This window comes from Hyposmocoma kahamanoa, unplaced genomic scaffold, assembly GCF_003589595.1.
Source record: "Hyposmocoma kahamanoa isolate Upper Pololo Valley unplaced genomic scaffold, ASM358959v1 67, whole genome shotgun sequence".
Classification (NCBI taxonomy): domain Eukaryota; kingdom Metazoa; phylum Arthropoda; class Insecta; order Lepidoptera; family Cosmopterigidae; genus Hyposmocoma; species Hyposmocoma kahamanoa.
The window spans coordinates 6,658,806-6,680,720 of NW_020653855.1; the positions used below are offsets into that span (position 1 = coordinate 6,658,806).

The window sequence follows — 21,915 nt, forward strand, 5'->3', positions numbered from 1 at the left end:
GTGCGATCAGGTAGGACTGTTCACGAGTCGCTCGCTTGCGCCGGCCGCTTGCTTAGCATTGGATTTTTTTGCGTGGCGTGAGTTTGATATTTAGCAAGCTTGATATATCCAAGCAAGCAGCAACGTTTGCGAGTTTTGTGAGGACCACTGGCCAATCACAGAGCAGCAGATGGTTCGAGAGTGTCGACAATTCAGACAAAGGCAAGGCTAATAAATGGTAAGCACATTAATTGTACTTTAATGGAATAGACTGTTCATGTTTTTGTGTTTGAATTAATATAATTATGTGCTTGTGTCATCCAAAATCTTTAGTGTCGCCTACAATGTTCTGTGTCACGTGTGCTATTTTACCGGATCCGCTGAAAATCAGCGTTATAACACTTGAATGTGAGACGACAACAAACTGAGTGGGTCACGGTTTCCTTGGCAGCACAGTACATACGCTTTGTACTCTATATATTGTATGTATTTAGTTTCAAATCCTTATGTTATTATTACTTTTATTATCAGTATTATTATTATTATAAAATGCATGTGTACTGTGTTTCAAGAAATAAATGATTGATGATGAGCGCAAGTTCTCTCAGCAACACAAAGCGGGAAACTCGTGAATGCCTTGAAGGCAGATTTCTACGCCGTCAGCCATCGCAAGCAAGCGAAAAGCGCATATGAAGGACTCACAAACCCGTCATTACTAACAATAATTGCAACAGATTTTTTGTAGTCTATTTCTATTTCTTTTTAATTTTAGCGAGCACCTTACACCGGTATGTTTCAAGGCTGTTTGAAACGTATCGATTTCGTGTTAGCTTTTACTGACGATGGAGACGCGCTTTGGGCTGACGAATACAAGCTCGGTCTCATGACGACTATGGTGAAGATTGGTTTGGACTTAGAGATCGAGAGGGCAACGGTAAGATGTTTTCAATCTGCTCTATTATTACAAAAAATATGAAATGTGACGTAACGATGAACAGAGAACAATAAATACAATAATTTTAATAGAAATAGTCGTAACCGTTAAACGTTAGAGTACTTTCTCTCCAGGTGGCATTATAAATTTCCACCCTGTATAGTCTACGCGTCCTATTTAGTTCAGTTGACGTAAAAATAATAATTGGTGAATACGGAGATTTTTTTGTATCGTTAAAATTTTTAACAATCGTGTTTTTACACAGTATAGTAATCAATATATATGAGGATATAAAAAAATTTGAATTGGAATTTTACTATATATTTTTTCCAAAGTGATTCGTTCAACACTTTCACTACTATGCGGAATCAACAAAAGCCATTTGAGGTTGTATCATTGCGTATATATCTAGAAATAGAGACGAAATAAGGGCCATCCAACCCTGGCAACTCATTAGGTAAATGGGCCTTATATCACTTTTAACCACACACACGCCCGATGGTCTGTAACAACCTGAAATCGAAATCCCCATAAATAACTTTTAAAATAATTCAACGCCCATTATAAGTGCTAAACACTCCTTTTCCGTAACAGAATATTTCTTTTCTGCATCCCTTAACTTCCTCGAGGCTTATGCTATAGGCTTCATCTCTTCCATTCCCTACACTAAACAACATCCAACTGTATATCCACTGCTATCCACACACAACCGCGTCACCTGTTTACTATTCGACGAGTAATGCCCCAGAGCAGGCCCTTTTGCAAATCCAATCTTTTAACACCTCAAATGCCTCCTGCGCTTCATTCGTCTAAATAAACACCTTGTCCTTTTTCGCCAAATTCGTGATGGGAAGTGCAAAACTATCAATAAATTTTCGATAATAAGAGAACAATCCTAAAACCGCTCTCACTTCCGTCAGATTACGTGGGGGATTTATCTCTTTCATAGCCGCAACTTTCTTGCTATCCTGTCCAATACCCTCGGCCGACACTTCATGTCCTAGAACAGTCACCTTTTGAAAACCGAAACGACACTTAGATGCTTTTAAAGTCAAATGCGCATTTTGCAATCGAATCAAAACCTCTTTTAATGCAATTTTAAATAAATTATCCACATAAACTATCACATTACGATACTTAATTCCGGCCAATACCTTATCCATCGCCCTTTGAAACACCGCTTGACTTGTTTTCAAGACGAATGGTAACAAATTGAACTCATATGGCCCCGTATGTGTAACAAAGGCAGTTTTTTCCTTCCCTTCTCCTAAATCTAATTAACAATACCCAGAGTTCATATCTAAATCTGCAAAATACCTTGCATGCTATAAACAACTTAACAAATCATCTACTTTCGGAATAGGGTATGAATCGTTTTTAATGTTTTTATTCAAGCCCTATAATCAATACAAAATCTCGGCGGCCCTTCAGGTTTATCCACCAAAACTACCGGTGGAGCATTTGGATTTTTCGATTTCTGAATTATCCCATACTTCAACATTTCTTCCACTTGTTCCTCAATAATTTGTCGCTGTTTAAGGCTGACACGATATAGCATTTTATGCACCGGTTCCCCATCAGTAGTTTTGATTTCAACCAATAACTGCTTATAACACCCTAGTTCAACTGGCGCAAAAGAAAACGTGTCGCGGAATTCTAATAATAACTGATTCAATTCATCCCGCCTTTTCTCCTGCAAAGAGTTATCAATATTAAATTCTGTCTTTTTCATATTCGAGATATTAAACATGTGGTCACTATTCGCTTCCAACTGATTAACAAAATATAAATATTCGGACTTGTTTAATGAAAACTTTTTATGACTTTTTGAAATTGGCTCGATAGAACAACAATTCTTTTTCTTTTACATGACATCAGAGACAGAATTGAAGGGAACTTCAACATTATTCTTTAAAGTTATTCTCGCTGCAAAATCAATTACGGCACTGTTTACCATCAAGAAGTCTTGTCCTAAAATAAGGAGCTCTTCATCGTCATCCACAACAAGCAGCCTTTATAGATATTTGTTTCCCTGGATTGTCAACGAAACTTTGGTGGACGCCTGCAGTATTATTCGCGTTCCACCAACTGTACGCAAAGGAAAATTCGGCGTTTTTTCAATCTGCCAATGTAATTTATCTGCAAAAAAATTTAGAGATTATTGAAACGGAACCACCAGTATCCACCAACGCATCGCATTCTACATTATTTATACAAATGGTTATAAAGGATGCTCTACCTACATCACAATTATCAACTATACACAATTTTTGTTTCGAGAACGCCGGCTTCGCATTCCACGTCTGACCATCCCGGCTACCTATCGGTGATCGTCTCTTGAATGACCAGCTGCGCCTTGATAAAATCGACGTTGGGGGGTATCCTGTCGAAGAACCACTTCCTTGTGCATGCGAATATACTTGCTGAGGTTTCAAATTGTATCTTCCGTGTGGCGTATTTCGCTGCACGTCAAATGGAACAACGGCCGTGACCGGAGTCTGTGTGTGATAATCTGAATAAGCAGAGATGGGTCCACCAACCGGTGACGGATCTCCTTGTGCTTGCCAACATTGAGAGTGTTCTTTCGAAATACGTACCGGTAACGGAGTATCGAACTCTGTTGTTCTAAGTTTTATTCTCGATTAAATACATCCTCCATCTGTATAATCGTTTCTCTCAACTCGTCTGTAGACGCGAACAACTTGCTAGCAAGCACGCATTGATACTTGGGAGCTAAAGACTTTAAGGTAATGTTGTATAAACTTCACATCGTCCTGTATCTTTGCCTTTGTCGCCAAGTTTTCCAGATTATAAAAATAGCTCAAGAGCGGCTCATTAGGCATCTGCCGCCTATAGTAGAACTCTTGGGGCATAATGGACCTGTGAGGGGAACTGCTCTTTTAATTTTTGCGCACCGATATCATACGTCGCATATGAGGAAAAATGAGTTTTGTACCACTGAAGAGCTGGCCCTTCCAGATACGTCGCAATCACATACCTCTTTTGCCCATCTGACCAGTTATATATCACGCTGATCGCCTCAAAATAGTTCAGAAATTCATCTACATCATTTAAGCCAATAAACTTTTGTGGTTTTGGTGTATACGATTAATTTTGTACTTTTCTATCTTGCCCCTTTTCACTAGGAAGCGCATAAAAGCACAACAACAAATTTATAAAATTAAAATAAAATACAAATTACGACCTTATAAGTTGCCTCTTCTTCTCGTTGGAGATTTTTCGTGAAATCTTAGAATAATAACGCATAGAATGATAGTTTCATATCAAACGAACTGTCATAAGTGAGGCAAAAATGAAATTCATGTAGGCTAGTTTTAGTAGCAGGTTAATTTTAGGTATGTGAATATTTATATAAAAATACAAGTTGAAACGTGTTATTTCCTTGTGGAATGTGATGTTAGTATCTATTTTATGTTTGCCTGACGTATTTTTACACTAATTTACCGCACATTTCGTAATTTTTAGCTAAAATTCTTGATCTGTTCGCGGTGCAAGTTGACCTTGAGCACTGAAGGCTCGCTCGCTCGTGTAGGCTCTTTTGGCGCGCTTCAATTTGCCTCACTTAGCGTGTGCGGACTAGGTTTCTATGCGTTATTATTCTAAGCGTAAAATCATATAAAATTTTTCCACATCGGAATTTCCACGTAAGGCGATCGTACGCTGCTTGTAAGCGCCTCCACCACTTATAACAGGGAATGTAGACTTGGGCTTGCGTAGAGGTACTTTTAAACATAAAACTGGGATATTTCCATGAATAAATATATATTTCATCTTTACTGATCGAAGCCTCATCTAGAACAACCGAGATGTTCTTTTTTTTACATCTTAGTTTTTTAATACCATTCTAAACGCAAACCTATATTCATTCAGCCAGTATTTCTACTCATAGAGTAGAGCTTACACTACAGTACTTAGTATGTATGATTGGGGAGCTCAAAGGTTTGTCGAAGAAATGATTAAGCCTCCAATATACAGCCTTACATTTACGTATAATAGTATCAGTAATGTTCCTTGTGAAAGAGCTCGTTCAGGGAAGTACTGCCACCTTCCCTATTTCCGCCGCCGGTGAAATTACAGGCACACGGGGCTTGTCAACTTATGTCTTAGCGTGACAGGCGCAGTGGCAGTGCCCCTCAGATCTTTGTGATTTTAAACAACTGTTATGGACAGGCGTGTTGCTTTCCCGTCACTAGGTATCACGAAAAAAAATCTTTAGCATGAATATTAATACAGAAAAAAATTTCAGTTGCCTGAACACAACAATGTCCTGTTTTGCAAAATTCACGCACCAGATACGATTCTCGACGACTATAAAGATTATTTTGAAGTGACAAAGCGCTTTCAAGATAACCATGTACATTTCATTGGAAGACCAATTGGCAAACCTGCCCCTCGCCAGCCTTCGCACGAGAGAGAATGGGTCAAGTTGATGCGGTAATTTTGGATTTTTTGCGTTACAGTTTACAATTGCCAGGCATGACCTACGGCTCTGAGACGTGGTCACTTACTATGGGGCCTCATAAAAAAGCTCAAAGTCCCTCAACGAGCTGTGGAGCGAGCAATGCTCGACATTTCTCTACGTGATCCAATCAGAAATGAGGAGAGCCGTAGAAGAACGAAACTCACCGACGTAGCTTAAAGGCTTAGCAAGTTGAAGTGGCATTGGGCAGGGCACATAGCTCGTAGAACTAAGGGCTGTTGGAGCAGAAAGGTTCCTGGAATGGAGACCACGAACCGGAAGGCGTTCAGTGGGACGACCCCCTACTAGACCTGGTAAGGGCGGGCAACCGATAGATGCACGTCGCGTCCGATGGGCTAGTCTGGAAATCTTTGGGAGAGGACTATGTTCTGCAGTGGACGTCTTCCGGCTGATATAATGATGAGTTTACAATTAGACGGAAAAGTAAATACGAACTGGAAGTGCCCTGTTTTTCAATTACTATACCGGGTTATTTGTAAAGCTGGATTTGGATTTGTCTGATGTATCGTGTCATGACGCGTCAGAACGGTAGGTATCGGTTTCTGGTGGTTTATGGCGAACTATGGCCTAGAATCCGCGTCTCAGAGAAAACTGTGCCTAGCAGTGGGACGTATAAATGAATTGAAGATACTATATGATTTAATAGTAGTTCGTGGATTATGTTGTTTATAATTGTGTATATATTAGTAATAATACTATATCTATACCTACACGTATCAGAAGCCCTCTATGATGTGTCCAACAACCGCAAATTACGAGCAGCATAAAGATAAACTGTTTTATTAGAACAAATTTCTTATCTGTGAAAATGTTATTATTACTTCATAATAACATGAAATTCGATTTTTATTACATTCAAATTTCGAACATCTCTGATAAACAAAACAATTTGATTCGACCTGAATTTCAGTAATTCATTTATTCATTGTGTTATGTGATTAACAGAGGTGTTACTTAATAGTATTCCAGCACATGAACCCTGTAAGGGCACTACAATGATAATAACTAACTTATTATTAATCTCGTACACAAGCTGTGTCATTAATTATTACAATTATTATGAAATTTATCAAAACCAATATGAAAATTTATATCACAATAATTAACATTAAGAATAATAAGTGACAAATTTTTTTATCATTCAATTAATTAATTTATGGCCAAAATTGGACAAAATAATGCTTGAAGAAAATGAATTATTAACACAAAAAGAAAAAAAAGTCCTAACAAATGTACGTAAATTATGATAATTTTATTATGTCAAAAACGTGATAAAAATTAATGTATGTTAATATTTATGCAGTTATTGTCTGATCATTCAAATATTCACCAATTGTATAATAAGTTTTTTTTATTAGCAGGGCTTTTAGTTTATTTATAAATGATGACAGATGATGATTTTGACGTTTTCAGGTATTTTATAGAAAATTTTAATTGACTAGCTAGGGGTGTGGATCTATATATTTCCATTTTCGATGTTTGCTTGATTAATTTGTTTTGGTATCTTGTGGGAAAGCGACGTGATAGATCCCCCTGTTTTGTGTAAAAATTTGGATATTTTGTTACAAATTTGGCAATTTCTAGAAAGTACATAGATGGTAATGTTATTATTTCTAAATTCTTAAAATATAGTTTACAGCTATCGGTATTCTTTAAATGTTTTATGATTCATACACACTTTTTAACTTACACTACTTATACTTTTTATCTAGGATTAATAGTGAACCTACTCGCGCATGCGTTGTAAATCTAGATAATTTCAGTGCTATCTAGCTTTCCAATTAATGTTCGTATCTATGTCAAACCCCAATAACGTGAGTGTTAACACTTTCTACATTGTTGTCCTTGTAGGTGAAGTCTATAGTCAATGGAGGTTTTTGATACAGTCTGAATTGCATTATTTTGTTTTTGTAAAGTTTATTTCTAAATTATGGTCATTTAGCGAATTTACGACATCACCTAATGCAAGTTTCAAAGTTGTGTTTAGATCTAGATTATCATCGTTGAGTAAGGAGAGAGAAATGAAATATCATCAGCGAATAGTACGCACGTTTGGTTTATTGATTTTGGCAGGTCATTTATGTACATTAAATATAAAAAACACCCGAGTACGGAACCTTGTGGGATTGAATGACGAATTAATTGAATGTCAGATGAAATATTAGAAATCGGTCAGGTTTTATAGTCAAAATATTTTATTTCTACTATCTGTTGCCTGTTTTGTAAATACGATTTAAACCAATCATATGCAATACCTCTTATTCCTACCGCATGCAATTTGTTTAATAAAATGTGGTGTTAAACCTTATCGTATGCCTTTGTAATATTTAACAATATCAGTCGAGGTGAAGTTTAATTCGAAATGAAACGTCAATAGCAAACAATTTTGACAAATTTCACACGTTACTTGATATCGATCGATATGATAGCTGGGGCTCTAGTTTGCATATGAATTTAAAAACAACTACGTTTGCGTGATATGCGTGAGAATAGTTTTTTTATTTGCCACCATTTTGCCAGTCGTAACATGCAGTTCCTGAACACATCATAGAGAGCTTATAATATTTGTATAGATAAAGCAGTGCATGTAATTGTACATAATTAGGCATTAAAGCACTGGTGTGATGTTTTTAACCCACGCTCGTATTTTGATACCTTTCAATAAGTAACAGTCAGATAAACTGCTAGTTTGTTACTAGATTTGTACTGTTATTTTTCATTCATAATAAAATAAATAAATACCTTAGACATGGCGATTGTAATAAGTAGTCTATTTTGAGGAAGTCTGTTTTCAGTCAGCAAGCCGATTTAGTCAAGAATGCGGCGTTCAATTTCGCTGCATTTCTGCGTGCCGGGAAAAAAATATGGAGATTCGGTGCGGTCCCGGAACTTCCGGAAAAAACGAGACTTTCGAGACTATTTCAAATGTAGATTACCATATTTATAGGCATTTAAACACTCAAACCATGTTTTGAATATAGTTTATTACCTACTTTTATTAACTCAAATTGTAAAATGAAAAAATTGCATACTAAGGTTATTTTTTAATTTTTATAGTGGATACGTAAGAAACAAAAGGGCGTTTACTACAGTTTTAGACAGAGAGAACCCGAGTTTGTTACTAACTTTCTTCTACCTTCACAGGTTATACCTACTAAACTCCAGTCTATTTCGTTGCCATGTCGATGCAACAAGAATAAAAATGCCTGTTGGTTTAGTAGATTTTAATGCTTTTTAATTAAGAGTCGACACAATCTCAGCTCGAATTCCAATTTTTCCCGTAGTAATACGGTTAATTTTGCTTCCGTCACAGAATGTTATATGTAAAGTACCTATTAAATACAGCAGTTTTCTTTTAAAATTTCAAGGCAAGGTTGTGTATTTTTCTATTGTAAAAATTTTTAGAAATCGCGTTATCAGTGTATGTCCTCAATTTTACTAAATAGTTTTTTCAAAGTGATAGATTCCAACACATTCACTTTTATATGGAATCAACCAAAACCATTTGAGGTAGTATAGACTATTAAGAGGGAGCACGCCAAAAATGTTTTGACGTTGGCTCCGCCCAAATTTGTGAAACAAATATATGCCTGAAGTTCGCGTGACATGCGACAGGAGATGTTGAATTTTGCGCATTAAAAGTACCAAATTCGTTTTAGCGGAATAACTCTAAAACTAAAGGGATTAAAAATAAATCCGTAGTAGCAGTTGTCGATCATGCATAAATATAATTAATTATCTAATTTTTGTCCTAATAACCTGTAGCCTTTCGAGGATGAATCGAAAAAATGTGAAAATTAGATTTCATTTCGTGATTTTTATCTATCGAGGAAACTTTATTGTTTTATGTTTCTGAGTATTGTCTATGCTTGAATATATCGTGTAGTTACTCATACTTTTATTTTTAACTTTAAAGTGGATATACCCCTCTCAAATCAAATCGAAGATTAGAATTTTTCCCCTGCTCCCTCTTAAGTGATTTAACTCTTCAAAGTCTCGATTTTTCCCGAGATTAAAAACATCAGACTCGAATCTGTAATCGAAATGTAAAAAATCTTTAGAGACAGAGATTATAATTATTAAGCCTTAGTAATTACCTATATTTAGTACTTTTAAATGATTGGATGTTAATAATTTTTGTTTTTTATTTATTTTCACAGCCGCCGCTATTTCAAACCACATCGGTTTTCAAACCGAGACCGAAGCCTTATCACTTTTATGCTTGTGAACCACCAGCCCTACGGCGTAAATGACAGATACTACGGCCTTTGGAGGTACGACTCAGAATAACACGTCCTCCCTTATGTCACCTACCGCAACATTGCTGTCATATCTGAGTGAAACGTACAGATGTGTATACATTTGCGAAAGGCTTGTGATCTTTGCGATATAAAGCTCTGAATGGCATTGCAACTGGGGGGTGACACACGTAATCAAACCGTTACGATATCGTAGCGATTTAGTCGTTGAACTGCTTTGTCGTATTCACGTGTGACAGTGAACGACAACGAGTCCAATTTTAAAGTCGTTCGATCCAAATGTCGTTAAAGCTTATTCTGGTATACGTATCGAACTTAAATCGACTCTAAACGACAAGTCATACGATTCTAAAATTTTGACAGTTCTTTCAATAGACTTTCGACGAGTAAATGCCAAATTTCACAATCCAAGATGTCGTTCATTGGTTGTAAGTTTCGATCCTACTCATATCAACGTTCGTTCAAGTGATACGTGCATACCCATTTTGGATAGGACTTCGATCGAACGACTATGTAATTTTAACGATATTTTGATAGCTTGAAATTACGTGAATCGCGCTACTGTTATGGACAGGCGTGTAGCTTACAATCGGACGCATGTCTTGTTCGTCCCGTCACTTGATATAATAAAAAAAACTCACTCTCGTAGTCGCGCTTTATGCGTGGTTCTTTGCGTTTTTCGCTTGCTCGCGAGACGCGCTTCGCGCATACGCAAGGTTGTGTCGCGTACGCGCTCGCTTGCGCCAGCCGCATGCTTTACGTTGGATTTCTTAGCCTTGCGTATGTTTGATATCTAGCAAGCTTGATATTTCTACGCAAGCAACAGGGAACGTTTGCGAAGGGCAGCACCACTGGCCAATCAAAGCACAGCAGCGTCCACGCGTCCACTACAACCAAACCCAGGGCAAGGTGCCGGAACGCAAGTGAAAGATTCGTGAACTTAACATTAGGGAAACCCTGTATCGCGTAATGGACACCCACACATAGGCAACATCAAATATGACACCCGTACTCACGAGGGAAATAAATGTAGGTTATACAAATATCTCTCCCGCCCTGGGAATTCAACCCAGGACCTTTGCGTGGCAGACTAGCCGTTAACCGTTCGGCCATGGAGACAGTTATAAACATTGATCGGAGTTGAGGGAGTTACATGACCTACAACTCGAGTAACGTAAAGAATAATGTGGACATTCCCTTCTATAAATCCCGGTACTTGTCGGAACTGATTATATTTGAACATGTCTGTGATTGATATATTTGAGTACATTGGCCACAAGTTATTATTTCTTGTTAGTATTTGCTTAACAGGAAATAATACATTTATTTTAATTATTATCTCAAAAATAATATTGTACTCGTGTTTCTGGTGCGACTTACAAGAGTGCTTTGCACATAAATATTCGCCGTAGAAACAAGTAACTGCTTTCTTTTCTTACAGCATAGAAAGCATTAAAGGCTATCTCTTTCACACAGTACAAGATAAGACAAACAATAGAAACTATTGATGTTGTGAAACATTGGTGGTTGCTATTGTTTGACATCTTGTTCTTTAACATAATAACTGCTAAGATGCATATCTTCCCAGGATCTAGAGTAGTATTGAATTTTTTTAAAGATACTCCGACACTGGACACCGTGTATCTTATTTATTTCACCAATCTTAGGTATATTTCTCTGTTTGAGAGAACAATTACTTTTGTAAGTCCGTACAAACATTGTAATTACTGCAATATGTGAAACTGAATATTATGCCTGGGTATATTAAATTTATTCGTCGTCTAAATTTTACATGCATTGATATATATATTGGTGAAATTACAGGCACATGGGACTTGTCAAGATCTGTCTCATGGTGACGGGCGCAGTGGTAGCGCCCCTTAGATCTTAGCAATTTAAAGCTCTGAATGGCACTGTAACTGTTATGGACAGGCGTGTAGCTTACCATCACGAAATGGGCATGGCCATACTAAGAAAACGTTCAAAATTTAGGAAAATTAACCCCTCAATTCTGATCACTATAATGGTAGAGGCAGTTGCAATGTTGTCTAATATTTATTATTATTGTTATTATCTTTATAAAGTGTTTTTTTTTAAGTTTATTGCGGAATAACGTAATATTGGACGCTTACGCGCTTCACGACGGTCCGTATTTCATTACCGAGGATCAACCAACATGTAATGTGAACGGCAGACAAGTAAGTACATTCAGTAAAAGATCAGCTTCTTTCGGGATTTATCCATGGAAAAACGAGGGCAAAAAACTTGGAAACTTGGAAAGTGCCACCATCTCAACCTCTACCGTACAAATGTCATGTATCTCCAGAGATGTTTATTAGTTTATATTTTGGATTTTTTGCTGATCTTAGAGGTTAGACTTTAGGAACCGTTTGGTACATATAATTCATTTGATAATTTTGGTGATTGGATCCTTTTTATTTAACTACGTCCAGTTGTCCAGTTCAGTTGACAGAACTAATGAAATTTTTTTCTCGCGACTTTTTTTGACAACCGCAAATTACATCCAAACTCACGAACGAAAAAAATGTAGGCCATACAAATATTTCTCCCGGCCCGGGAATCGAGTTTGGGACCTCTATTTTTATAAAAAAATGAGTGGGTATTTGACCTCCATCTCACTGATGGAAAGTGACGATGAGGTCGAGAACTGCACACCTAAATAATGCCTATTCAAAACAAATATGGAAGCGAAACGTTTCGTGCAAATCCGGGAAATATCCACAACGTAGGGGTTGAACCCCTGCCCACGTCTAGTCTCCCGATGATGGAAAGGGAGGGTGGAATCAAATTATGCAATTCCATCGCACACTCTCAGTGATATATCCTATAGAATACCGATAAGCAGGCAACTTTACGGCGGTGTTCAAGGCTCTGCAGCTTCGCCTCTACTAATTCCGAGTCACCTATAAGCCTCTTAGCACGCTTGTCTATTGAATCCAAGGTGGCCAGTTGGTATTTAGCAGAGCCATCCCATAAGTGGCAGCAGTCCTCCATACACGACCGGACTTGTGCTTGGTACAGCTGAAACAACTGTCCCGGTGTGAAGTAACGCCTCACTTTGGAAAGGATGCCAAGCTTCTTGGCTGCATTTTTGGCCATGGGTTCAATGTATCTGTTGAAGTTCAGATTAGACGACAGGTCCATTCCAAGTAGGTGAAGACGGTCGGCTATCGGTATGGATATATCACGAAAAGTCGGAGTCATGTGAAAGGGATTCCGTTTAGTGGAGAAAAGACACGCCTGCGTTTTGGTAGCATTCAATTTGACAAGATTGGCTTCGCCCCAATCGGAGACTGCCTTAAGTGTCAAATTAGGATATCGTTATAACAATCAATTTCCATTTGAATCTAAGGCAGATTAATAACCTAGACTATAGCGTCTGGCACGGTTTGGAATTTTTTCTGAGTGTTCAATCTTTGTATTAATAATTATAATAAACAAGTGGAGTAATTTCACAAAAAGTAATTGAATATCAATTTAATACAAATTTAAAACTAAGACCAAGCGCCCAGTTACACGAGGCGAAAGTTTTTGCGCGGCTGCGGTGCCGCGACCACCCAGTTACCACGCCTTCATATACATTAATGGCGAATCTGAATTATATTTACTAGGCAACAACATTTACATTCCTCTGAATAATACAACCGCGCGGTCGCCGCGCTGCCGCCGTGCTGGCCGTCTCGTATTAGAGATTCTTCTCAGTAGTTGTGTGACGAAAACTATTAACAAATGGGAAAAAAGTATCAGTTGTTCTGTCAACAGAACTGTATAACAGAACTATTGAGAATAAACGTATTTTGTCATGACAGTTAGACGCACGCGGTCGCTGCGCGGCCGCGACGCGGACTCCGCTCTTCGACCACGCGGCGACCGCGCGAATAAATGCGGCCTAAAGTTAGTCGACAATTTTTTTCAGATACTATACTACAACTGGGCAGGATATAGAAATCTACTAACGTTTCAACCCCTTTCCGTTATCTACGAGTACTATGGCCCTAAGGTATGTAATTAATACCCTCTTTATAGAAGAGAGAGATACTCTAATAGTAGTAGAGCTCCTTGTGAAAGAGTTGTCCGGGATATACTGCCACATTACCTGTCTCTGCCGCCAAGCAGTGGTGGTGGTAGCACTGACATTACTGTGTTTCGGTTTAGAACGGTAAGAGTGCTGGTGAAATTACAGGCACATGGGACTTGTCAACTTGTATCAGTGACAGGCGCAGTGGCAGTGCCTCTAAGATTGCGATTTAAAGCTCTGAATGGCACTGTAAATGTTTTGGACAGGCGTATAGCTTACCATCAGGTGCGCGACTTATTCGTCCCGTCACTTAAATACTCTACTTTTTAGAACTTGTGAAAATGTTTCCATAGTGGTAGTGCACCTCAAATGCCCTTTGCGATGTAAAGCTCTGAGTGGCACTGCCACTGCTATGGACAGACGTGTCGCTTACCACCAAACAAACGTATGATTTGTTTTTCCCGTCACTAGGTATGATAAAAAACATCTTACTTTCATTATAACCTTTATCTACACATATATCATAAACCCTCTATGATGTGTTAAAAAACCGCAAATCACGACCAGCATAAAGATAAACTGTTTTATTAGAACAAATTTCTTATCTGTGAAAATGTTATTATTGCTTCATAATAACATCGAATTCGATTTTATTATTACGTTCAAATTTCGAACATCTCTGAAAAACAAAACAATTTGATTCGACCTCAATTCTAACATCAGTCGAGATGAAGTTTTATTCGAAATGAAATGTCAATAGCAAACAATTTTGACAAATCTCACACGCCACTTTCTTACGAACGATATCATTGACTTACAATTATATGGACGTCGGGTCCGCGCTAAAAAGTGTTACAGTCAAACAATACAGAGCGTCAAACTCCGCTTTAGTCTTCATTTGTTCTACTGACAGCGCGATACTGCGATGACATTACAATTTAAATTCAACGTTTTAGCTTTTTCATATTCCTTTACATGTCACTACGTTTAAATAGGTTGACTTGGGACATTTTTTTCGTGGTTTTTGTATTAGACCCGTCGTCCATTTATTTGTAAGTCAATGAACGATATGATAGATGGGACCGACGTTAATTTGTCTACGAAGCATAAAAAACTACGGTTGCATGACATGCGTGAGAATAAGTTTTTTGCATTATTTTACTAATAAGTATTGCTAATAGCTCTAATCAGTAACGTGCCTGTCGTAACATGCGGTTTCTGAACACATCTGAGAGAGCTTATAATATGTGTATAGATAAAGCAGTGTATGTAGCTCTACATAATTAGACATTAAAACATTTGTGTGATGTTTTTATGAAATTCATCTATCGGCTGGTTTTATAAACCCACACTCGTATTTTAATGCCTTCATTATGTAACAGTCACATTAAGGATTCGTCGTGACGTAACAAATGTCCAAACATCTCCCTTCTGTTGTTATCTTAGAATAATAACGCATAGAACATTGACTTACAATTATATGGACGTTGGGTCCGCGCTAAAAAGTGTCCGCACTTGTAAGGCGCTAAAATCGTATACAGAGCGCGACACTCCGCTTTAGTCTTCATTTGTTCTACTGACAGCGCGATACTGCGATGACATTACAATTTAAATTTCGAATAGGTTGACTTGGGACATTTTTTTCGTGGTGTTTGTATTAGACCCGTCGTCCATTTATTTGTAAGTCAATGGCATAGAATGATAGTTTCATATCAAACGAACTGTCACAAGCGAGGCAAAAATCAAATTCATGTAGGCGTAAGCAACTTGTATCTACGCTCGTCAGCACGCACACAAATATACAAATAACGATGCCATGGAATTATGTGATGTTAGTATCTATTTTATGTTTGTCTGACGTATTTTTACCCTCATTTACCGCACATTCGTCATTTTTAGCTAAAATTCTTGAGCTGATTGCTGCAAGTTGACCTTGAGCACTGACGGCCCGCGCGCTCGTGTAGGCCCATTGGGAGCGCTTCAAATTGCCTCACTTAGCGTGTGCGGGCTAGGTTTCTATGCGTTATTATTCTAAGGTTGTTATATTATTATTCCTTGAATAAATCAGGTTAAAAAGAGGAGAGTTTAGCATTATCTACACATTTTTATTTATTATTATTTTCAGTTGGCTATGTATTTTGCCTATTATCAGTTTTACATGACAATGTTGATTGTGTGTATGCCTATTACACCATTTTTCTTACTTCCTCTTGTGTGGCGTACCATTAATTCTTTAGTAACGAGAGAAGTGTAAGTACAGACTAATAATAAAAATAATATTATAATTCGTGACTCGTGGAACGTAGTTCGTATTTTGTAGATCGTTGTTGGTAGTTCGTTGGTCGTAGTGTATCGGGTTCGATTCCCTAGTTTTATTTTCCGTATGAGGGTAGAAAATCAAACGAAAAATTCCGTTAATTGAATTAATTATAATAAAAAAAACGAATTACAATTTAAAATTTAAATTTTAAAAATAAAACGGTACATGAATTTATTAAGGGTCGTGGTAAGACTTTAGGTTTTTCGCTTCCGAGTATGGTACTCTCCTGTATATTTGCCGGCGCAGAAGAAGGGCCTCAGGGCGAGCAGCAGCTTCGTTCTAGTCCGGACGGCGTCAAGCTCCAGGTGTATGAGCCCGAAGGAAGCTCACCAAAGGTAGCAATTGCCAACCCGAAGGTAACTTAATCCGAAGGTGACTCCTGCAACGGACAACCAACTGGTAGTAACAGTCCTTTTGCATCCGTTCTGAAAGCCCACTGACGGCGAAAGAGAATTAAAGAAGCACCACATACGTAGTAGCAATTGCAAAAAAATAAATATATAAAAAGAATTTAGGCAGTAAGGCTGAATAAGCAATACTTCACCAAATGAAAAGACGCGTGATGCGAATGAAGCTTTATACTTGATACTTGTCTTTTAATTTTGTCGAATATTACTTATTTGACAGTAATTGTTTCGGACGGATGTCCGACGGAGATCGAGAGTAGACCCCCAGAGTCGGCTGGCGCCGGCGCCTGTTGCCGCTCTCCCCCACTCTATGTCCGTCATCATTCGAAAATGCAACGTAAGCCGCCATAGATTTAACCAATTTTGTAATGGTAAATCATGGTTTTAATGTTTTTATAATAAATTATTATTTAAAAATAGGATGTATTTGTTGAAGATAATATTTGTGTTCAATTTTTAAAACTGTTAAATTTAAAAAACCATTTGTTCAAAAATAATTTAACAATGTTATAACGTTCCGTTACAGTAGCTCGTAGTTCGTAGGTTAATGCTATTCGTCTTTTGTAGAGCGTAGGTCGTAGTTCGTATTTTGTAGATCGATGTTGGTACTTCGTAGGTTGTAGCACACGCTCTTGATAGTTTGCTAATTTTAACAAAGCTTAGTTAGTAATACAGTTAGCCTTAGCTCGCTGCTATTTAATTTGTTTTTCAGAACCTTTAGGACGCCTTTAAACTAGACGCTTATAGAAGCGCTATAACCCCGTCACTATTAATTTTCATACAATATTAAGAAACGCAGTAGCAGTCATATTTAATATTATAATAATTGTTTACACCAATTTGGTAGTAAAACCATGATTTTATTTTTAGGTCAAACATGTATTGTAAAGCGGATTCATTGGAGTTCAAACGCTTGTGCCCTACGTGTATGGACTTTAACGCGTGCCCAATCAGAAACTTATCGGAATACTGTGAAGTCCATAAATTTGTTCGCTTAACGCAAAAAATCATGACTATGTCACCCATATTTACTATGTGGTGTAAGTCCAATTATTTTTTGTGATATCAAAGTGTCCATTTTTTTGCAAACCAGGTAGGTGATGGTCACGATTTCTAAAATCGTAGGCGTAAACCGCTGCGAAGTGGTCGTTATAATGGACCATCATCACCATTGTCCACAGGGCACTTTCACCCACTGCTTTATTCATTTAGGGGCAATATATGCGCATTCATTTTGGGGGCAATGTATACACTTCTGTAATAAGATTCCAGATATATTCAAAATTTGCCACTCACGAGGTTTAAAACTATAGTGAAACAAAAACTTTATATTAAAGGTTATTTTATACAACTTCATGTACTATGACAAATATGAGTTTAGCTCTTGCAGGTAGTCTCGATCTATGATGTTTGAAATAAAAATTACAAAACAAACAAAAAACTAGAATTTTTTTGCTCATTCTTATCAGGGGATCTGCTTTATGAATGAGCAGTAGAGTTTGACTTCACGTGTAATTTGCTTACCTATAAGATAAAAATTGTTTGAGTTTGAACTGGGTATAGGCCTCCCGCTATTTGTATCATCCACCACGATCGTGTTCCAGTCTTACCCATCTACGGCCCGCAACATTGACTATGTCGAACAAGACGCCTCACGTTCCTTCATCCATTTTTTGGCCACCATTCGGTTATCACTTTACTCCATCTGTTTTACGGATCCCAATAATCATGAACAATAACATAACTGTCTGAGGCGGCAAACTAGGGGGTGAATATTGTTTCGCGCACTTTCATGTAAATTCCACGAACTGAGGTTATTATTATTCGTACTTTATTGTGACCACAGGTATAGCGTTCTACTTTTTCTGGAAACGGAAACATAACTACCTACGTTGGTTATGGGAACTTAATATAAAACCTAAACACCCTATTGTAAGGTAATTGGTACTTGTTATGAATGGAGTATGTAACCAGAAATAGAGACGAAATGCCCTTTCATTTGTTTGAAAACAATTCTGCCAAATCATCAGCATGAGAACTGCGCTCCGATTAGCCAACCTGAATTCGAAACAATTGACGGGTTTTGTCAATTGCTTCACTTCAAATTGACCAGTTTAACTTGAGCATTGCTATACTGGCCGAAAATTTAAAAATTGCATATTTCATATTTAATTACTGATGAAATGTAATTCCGTTTGTTTTGTAATTAGAGAGTTTTGCTGTTTTTCCCACACCATCGAACGGAACAGCATGATATTGTCTTTATTACAATAAATACAGACTATTTTTGGCATAGTTGTTGGCGCTGTATTATTTCAGCTTTCTAATTTGTGATTTCAGTGCAAACGAGATGTGATATTTAAAGTGATATAAGGCCCATTTACCTGATGAGTTGCCAGGGATGGATGGTCCTTATTTCGTCTCTATTTCTAGTTGTATACTCGATAGTTTCAATACATTATACAGAAAAAGTAAACAAACTAGCGTCTGTAGCCTGCTAATTTTAAATCACTTTAGTTGTGTGTCGAAAGAGTGTCAAGGGCCGGAATATGTACGTTTGGTATTCTGATAAAACGTGAGTGCAAGTGATTTGTTAGCCATCGAAATATTTTCGTATTCCGCTCTTCAATGGCGAGTCGATGGCACATTGATGGCATAGTCTATTAATATTATACAAGATGATAAAAGAACCACTGACCATTTTAAAAGGAGCAAACTGTATAATGGAATGGTTTTTTTTTCAAATACTTAACAAATAAGTAAGTTATGACGTCCCCAAGTTTTCCGAAAAATTGTGAACAATATTGACACCCGATGTTTACCAGACGCCGTTGCCATAGCAGCAAGAACGGCGTGGGGACAGCGCGCGAGTTCATATATTTGACAGACAACAAAGTATTAAACTGATGCGCGATGCGTTAGCGCAGGTTTGAGGTCGCGCGGCGCGACGTGCTGGCGTCTAGGCGTATAGACAACTCGGCTCTAATCGCTCAATTTTATTTGCTATTTTAAGGTAACCACGCCTTAGCAATTATGGGATAATATTTTAAATTAAAAAAAATGGAGATTTTTTGTTTTATTTCACTAATGTGTTCTATTATTGAATCTTGTGCACAAGGAAAAAAGTGGCTAGTGATTTTATTATCAACCTGTATATACCGATACCTTCAATGAACATTACGCCAACTTAATTTTTGGACTTGTTCTCTTTTCAATCTGTTTTTTTTCTTTTTTTTTCACAAAATTTGAGAAGCATGAAATTAGTAAATAAAAATGCTTGTTTACAAAAATAACAGAAGTTGTCCAGAAAATAAAGTTAGCGGCGCATTGGAGGTATCGAATATTTAATTTGAAGACCAAATTGCTAATTAAACGAGATAAAAATTAAGATATGCTTAGTAATTTCGATGGTAGTTTTCGTAAGGCAACATCGATAGTTGTGATTGACTGAATGAATTAATGTCATCACTGCCATTGCACCGACATGCTATTGGACACTAGAATTTAGTAGAATGAAAAATGTATCGTTCTTCGATACTCTCTCTGAGTCACCGGACAAAATTGCCTGTGTATTGTCTAACACACCCTACATGATGTTTATGAAACAAAAAAACGGACACTGGCTGAATTGAGGCTATTTAATCTTACAAGCAATGCCTTGTAATGTAATGCATTAAGAAAAAAAACAAATATTATCGTACTAACTGCAATATAATCCAGTAGCGAGACATGAAAATTGTCTTCAGTATAGCCGGAGCAAAAAAAAATTACCTTAACAAATTTATTAGCGCACAAGATAATAGTACACTTTATTTCACTGGTTAAGTATTCCACATGTAAGATTAAGCACAAAATGTAGTGAACGTCTTTAAAATATTTTTTTAATACAGTTGGCTTAAAACCTGGTATTTTTGTACTACAAATCGTGCCGAAAGTTGGATTTTATTATTGGATTTTACTTTTCCATTTATTGTTTTAATTTACTGTTGTTTCAAGTCTTAAACATAGAACTAAAAAGGTTGTATATTTATTTAATATTTATGTGCTTTGTTACGTAAGTCATTCATCATTAAAACTTATATTTACTTACAAACATCTTATTTGTTTAAATTGCATAGGTGTTTTATAAAACAACGGGTTACATTTAAAAATACCAAAATATTTTCCATACTAAAATAATAATCTTAATGCATCTGAATACTGGCAACAGTTGCCATTGTACTCTGAATTTATATCAGACAAAGAAATAAAATGAGTTTTTTAAAATACTGTTTTATTTTACTTTCAACGTAGCTTTTTCGCAAATGTATTAAAAAACGTCCTTTGATACACGTGCGGATTTGTCATTTTCACTTGTCTCCAGTCTTGTGAATTATGACTAACTTTCCGCACTTGTATCAAAAATAATTATATGATATTTGATGATATGTGGAAAATGTTGGGCAAGCCTGGGAATCGAGTTATATGGACGCCATTGAAACGAATTGTTTTTTGCGATTTTGCTGTTGTTTACTAACTAAAAAATGTCATTCGATACGGAGTGACATTATTTTCATACATGGAATTAGTACATGGTATATTTATACCTATAAATGTAAATTTAAATTTTTCGAAGTCTGATTTTAAAATCTCCGAATCGTTACATTTAGCTACTTGGTCGATTGTGATTGAAATATTCGATCTTACTAATCGGTTACAAAAACTTAAATTTAATTATAATCCATGCTTCTACAATAGAAAAATAATCTCACTTTTGGACTAACGTGAAAATGACCTGAATAATTGTGAAACGAATGTTGTTGGAAAAAGTGATGTGATATCAAGACGAAATCTTCAAAGTATACGTGAAAGTGTAACTTATTTCATTTATTGAGTGATTGGTTTATAATTTTAACCAAACCCATTTGTTTACTTTTCTTGTAAAATGAATTGAAACAGATTACAACCACCCCGTATCTAGTTTGTACTTTACACAATTATTTGACTTTACAAAATTTGGTTCCATTTCGTTATTACCCCAAAGAAATTGAACTTAAAGCGGGTACACATGGCGACTTTTAGCAGCGATGCAAACGCGATACAAACGCGATGCAAACGCGATACAAACTTGACGCACGTTTTAAATTAATTAAGTAATTTATTTATTTAATGTATTTATAAATTTAACTTTAAATTTACAATTAACAAAACAAAATATTGTGTAAATATTTCATGAACCGCGCGTTTGCATCACTGCTAAAAGACGTAAGTAACCACTAAATCTTTAACTACTTTGTTACAGGGTAGAGTATACTGTGAACTATCCTACGGCTAAAAGAACTAAAGTAACTGGAGCGTGGCGCTTGATCCCCTTAGAGTCAGTGATTCGATATAACTTACTGTGTCCATTCCTGGCTGCTTTCGTCGTAAGTAGATACAATGACACTAGTATAGTATTCAGCTAGTTTCAAACCATCTTGGTTGTGTGTCAATGGCA

At 36.8% G+C, this 21,915-nt stretch overlaps 1 protein-coding gene across 3 annotated transcripts; it reads left to right on the forward strand.

Moving 5' to 3' along the window:
* Positions 1–768: 768 nt before the first annotated feature.
* Positions 769–21,905, forward strand: LOC113232251 (anoctamin-5-like). 3 transcript variants are annotated; one of them, XM_026466914.1, is made up of 9 exons: positions 769–913; positions 5,181–5,368; positions 9,575–9,688; positions 11,772–11,871; positions 13,611–13,694; positions 15,838–15,962; positions 17,310–17,479; positions 18,286–18,376; positions 21,721–21,905. In XM_026466914.1, the coding sequence occupies exons 1-9, from the start codon at positions 770–772 to the stop codon at positions 21,881–21,883; spliced, it is 1,179 nt and encodes a 392-aa protein (XP_026322699.1). In that variant the 5' UTR covers position 769; the 3' UTR covers positions 21,884–21,905. The 3 variants fall into 3 exon arrangements, with proteins under 3 accessions (XP_026322699.1, XP_026322700.1, XP_026322701.1); XM_026466915.1 differs by lacking the exon at positions 9,575–9,688; XM_026466916.1 differs by lacking the exons at positions 15,838–15,962; positions 17,310–17,479; positions 18,286–18,376 and having other exon boundaries at positions 21,721–21,844.
* The last annotated feature ends 10 nt before the right edge of the window (positions 21,906–21,915 follow it).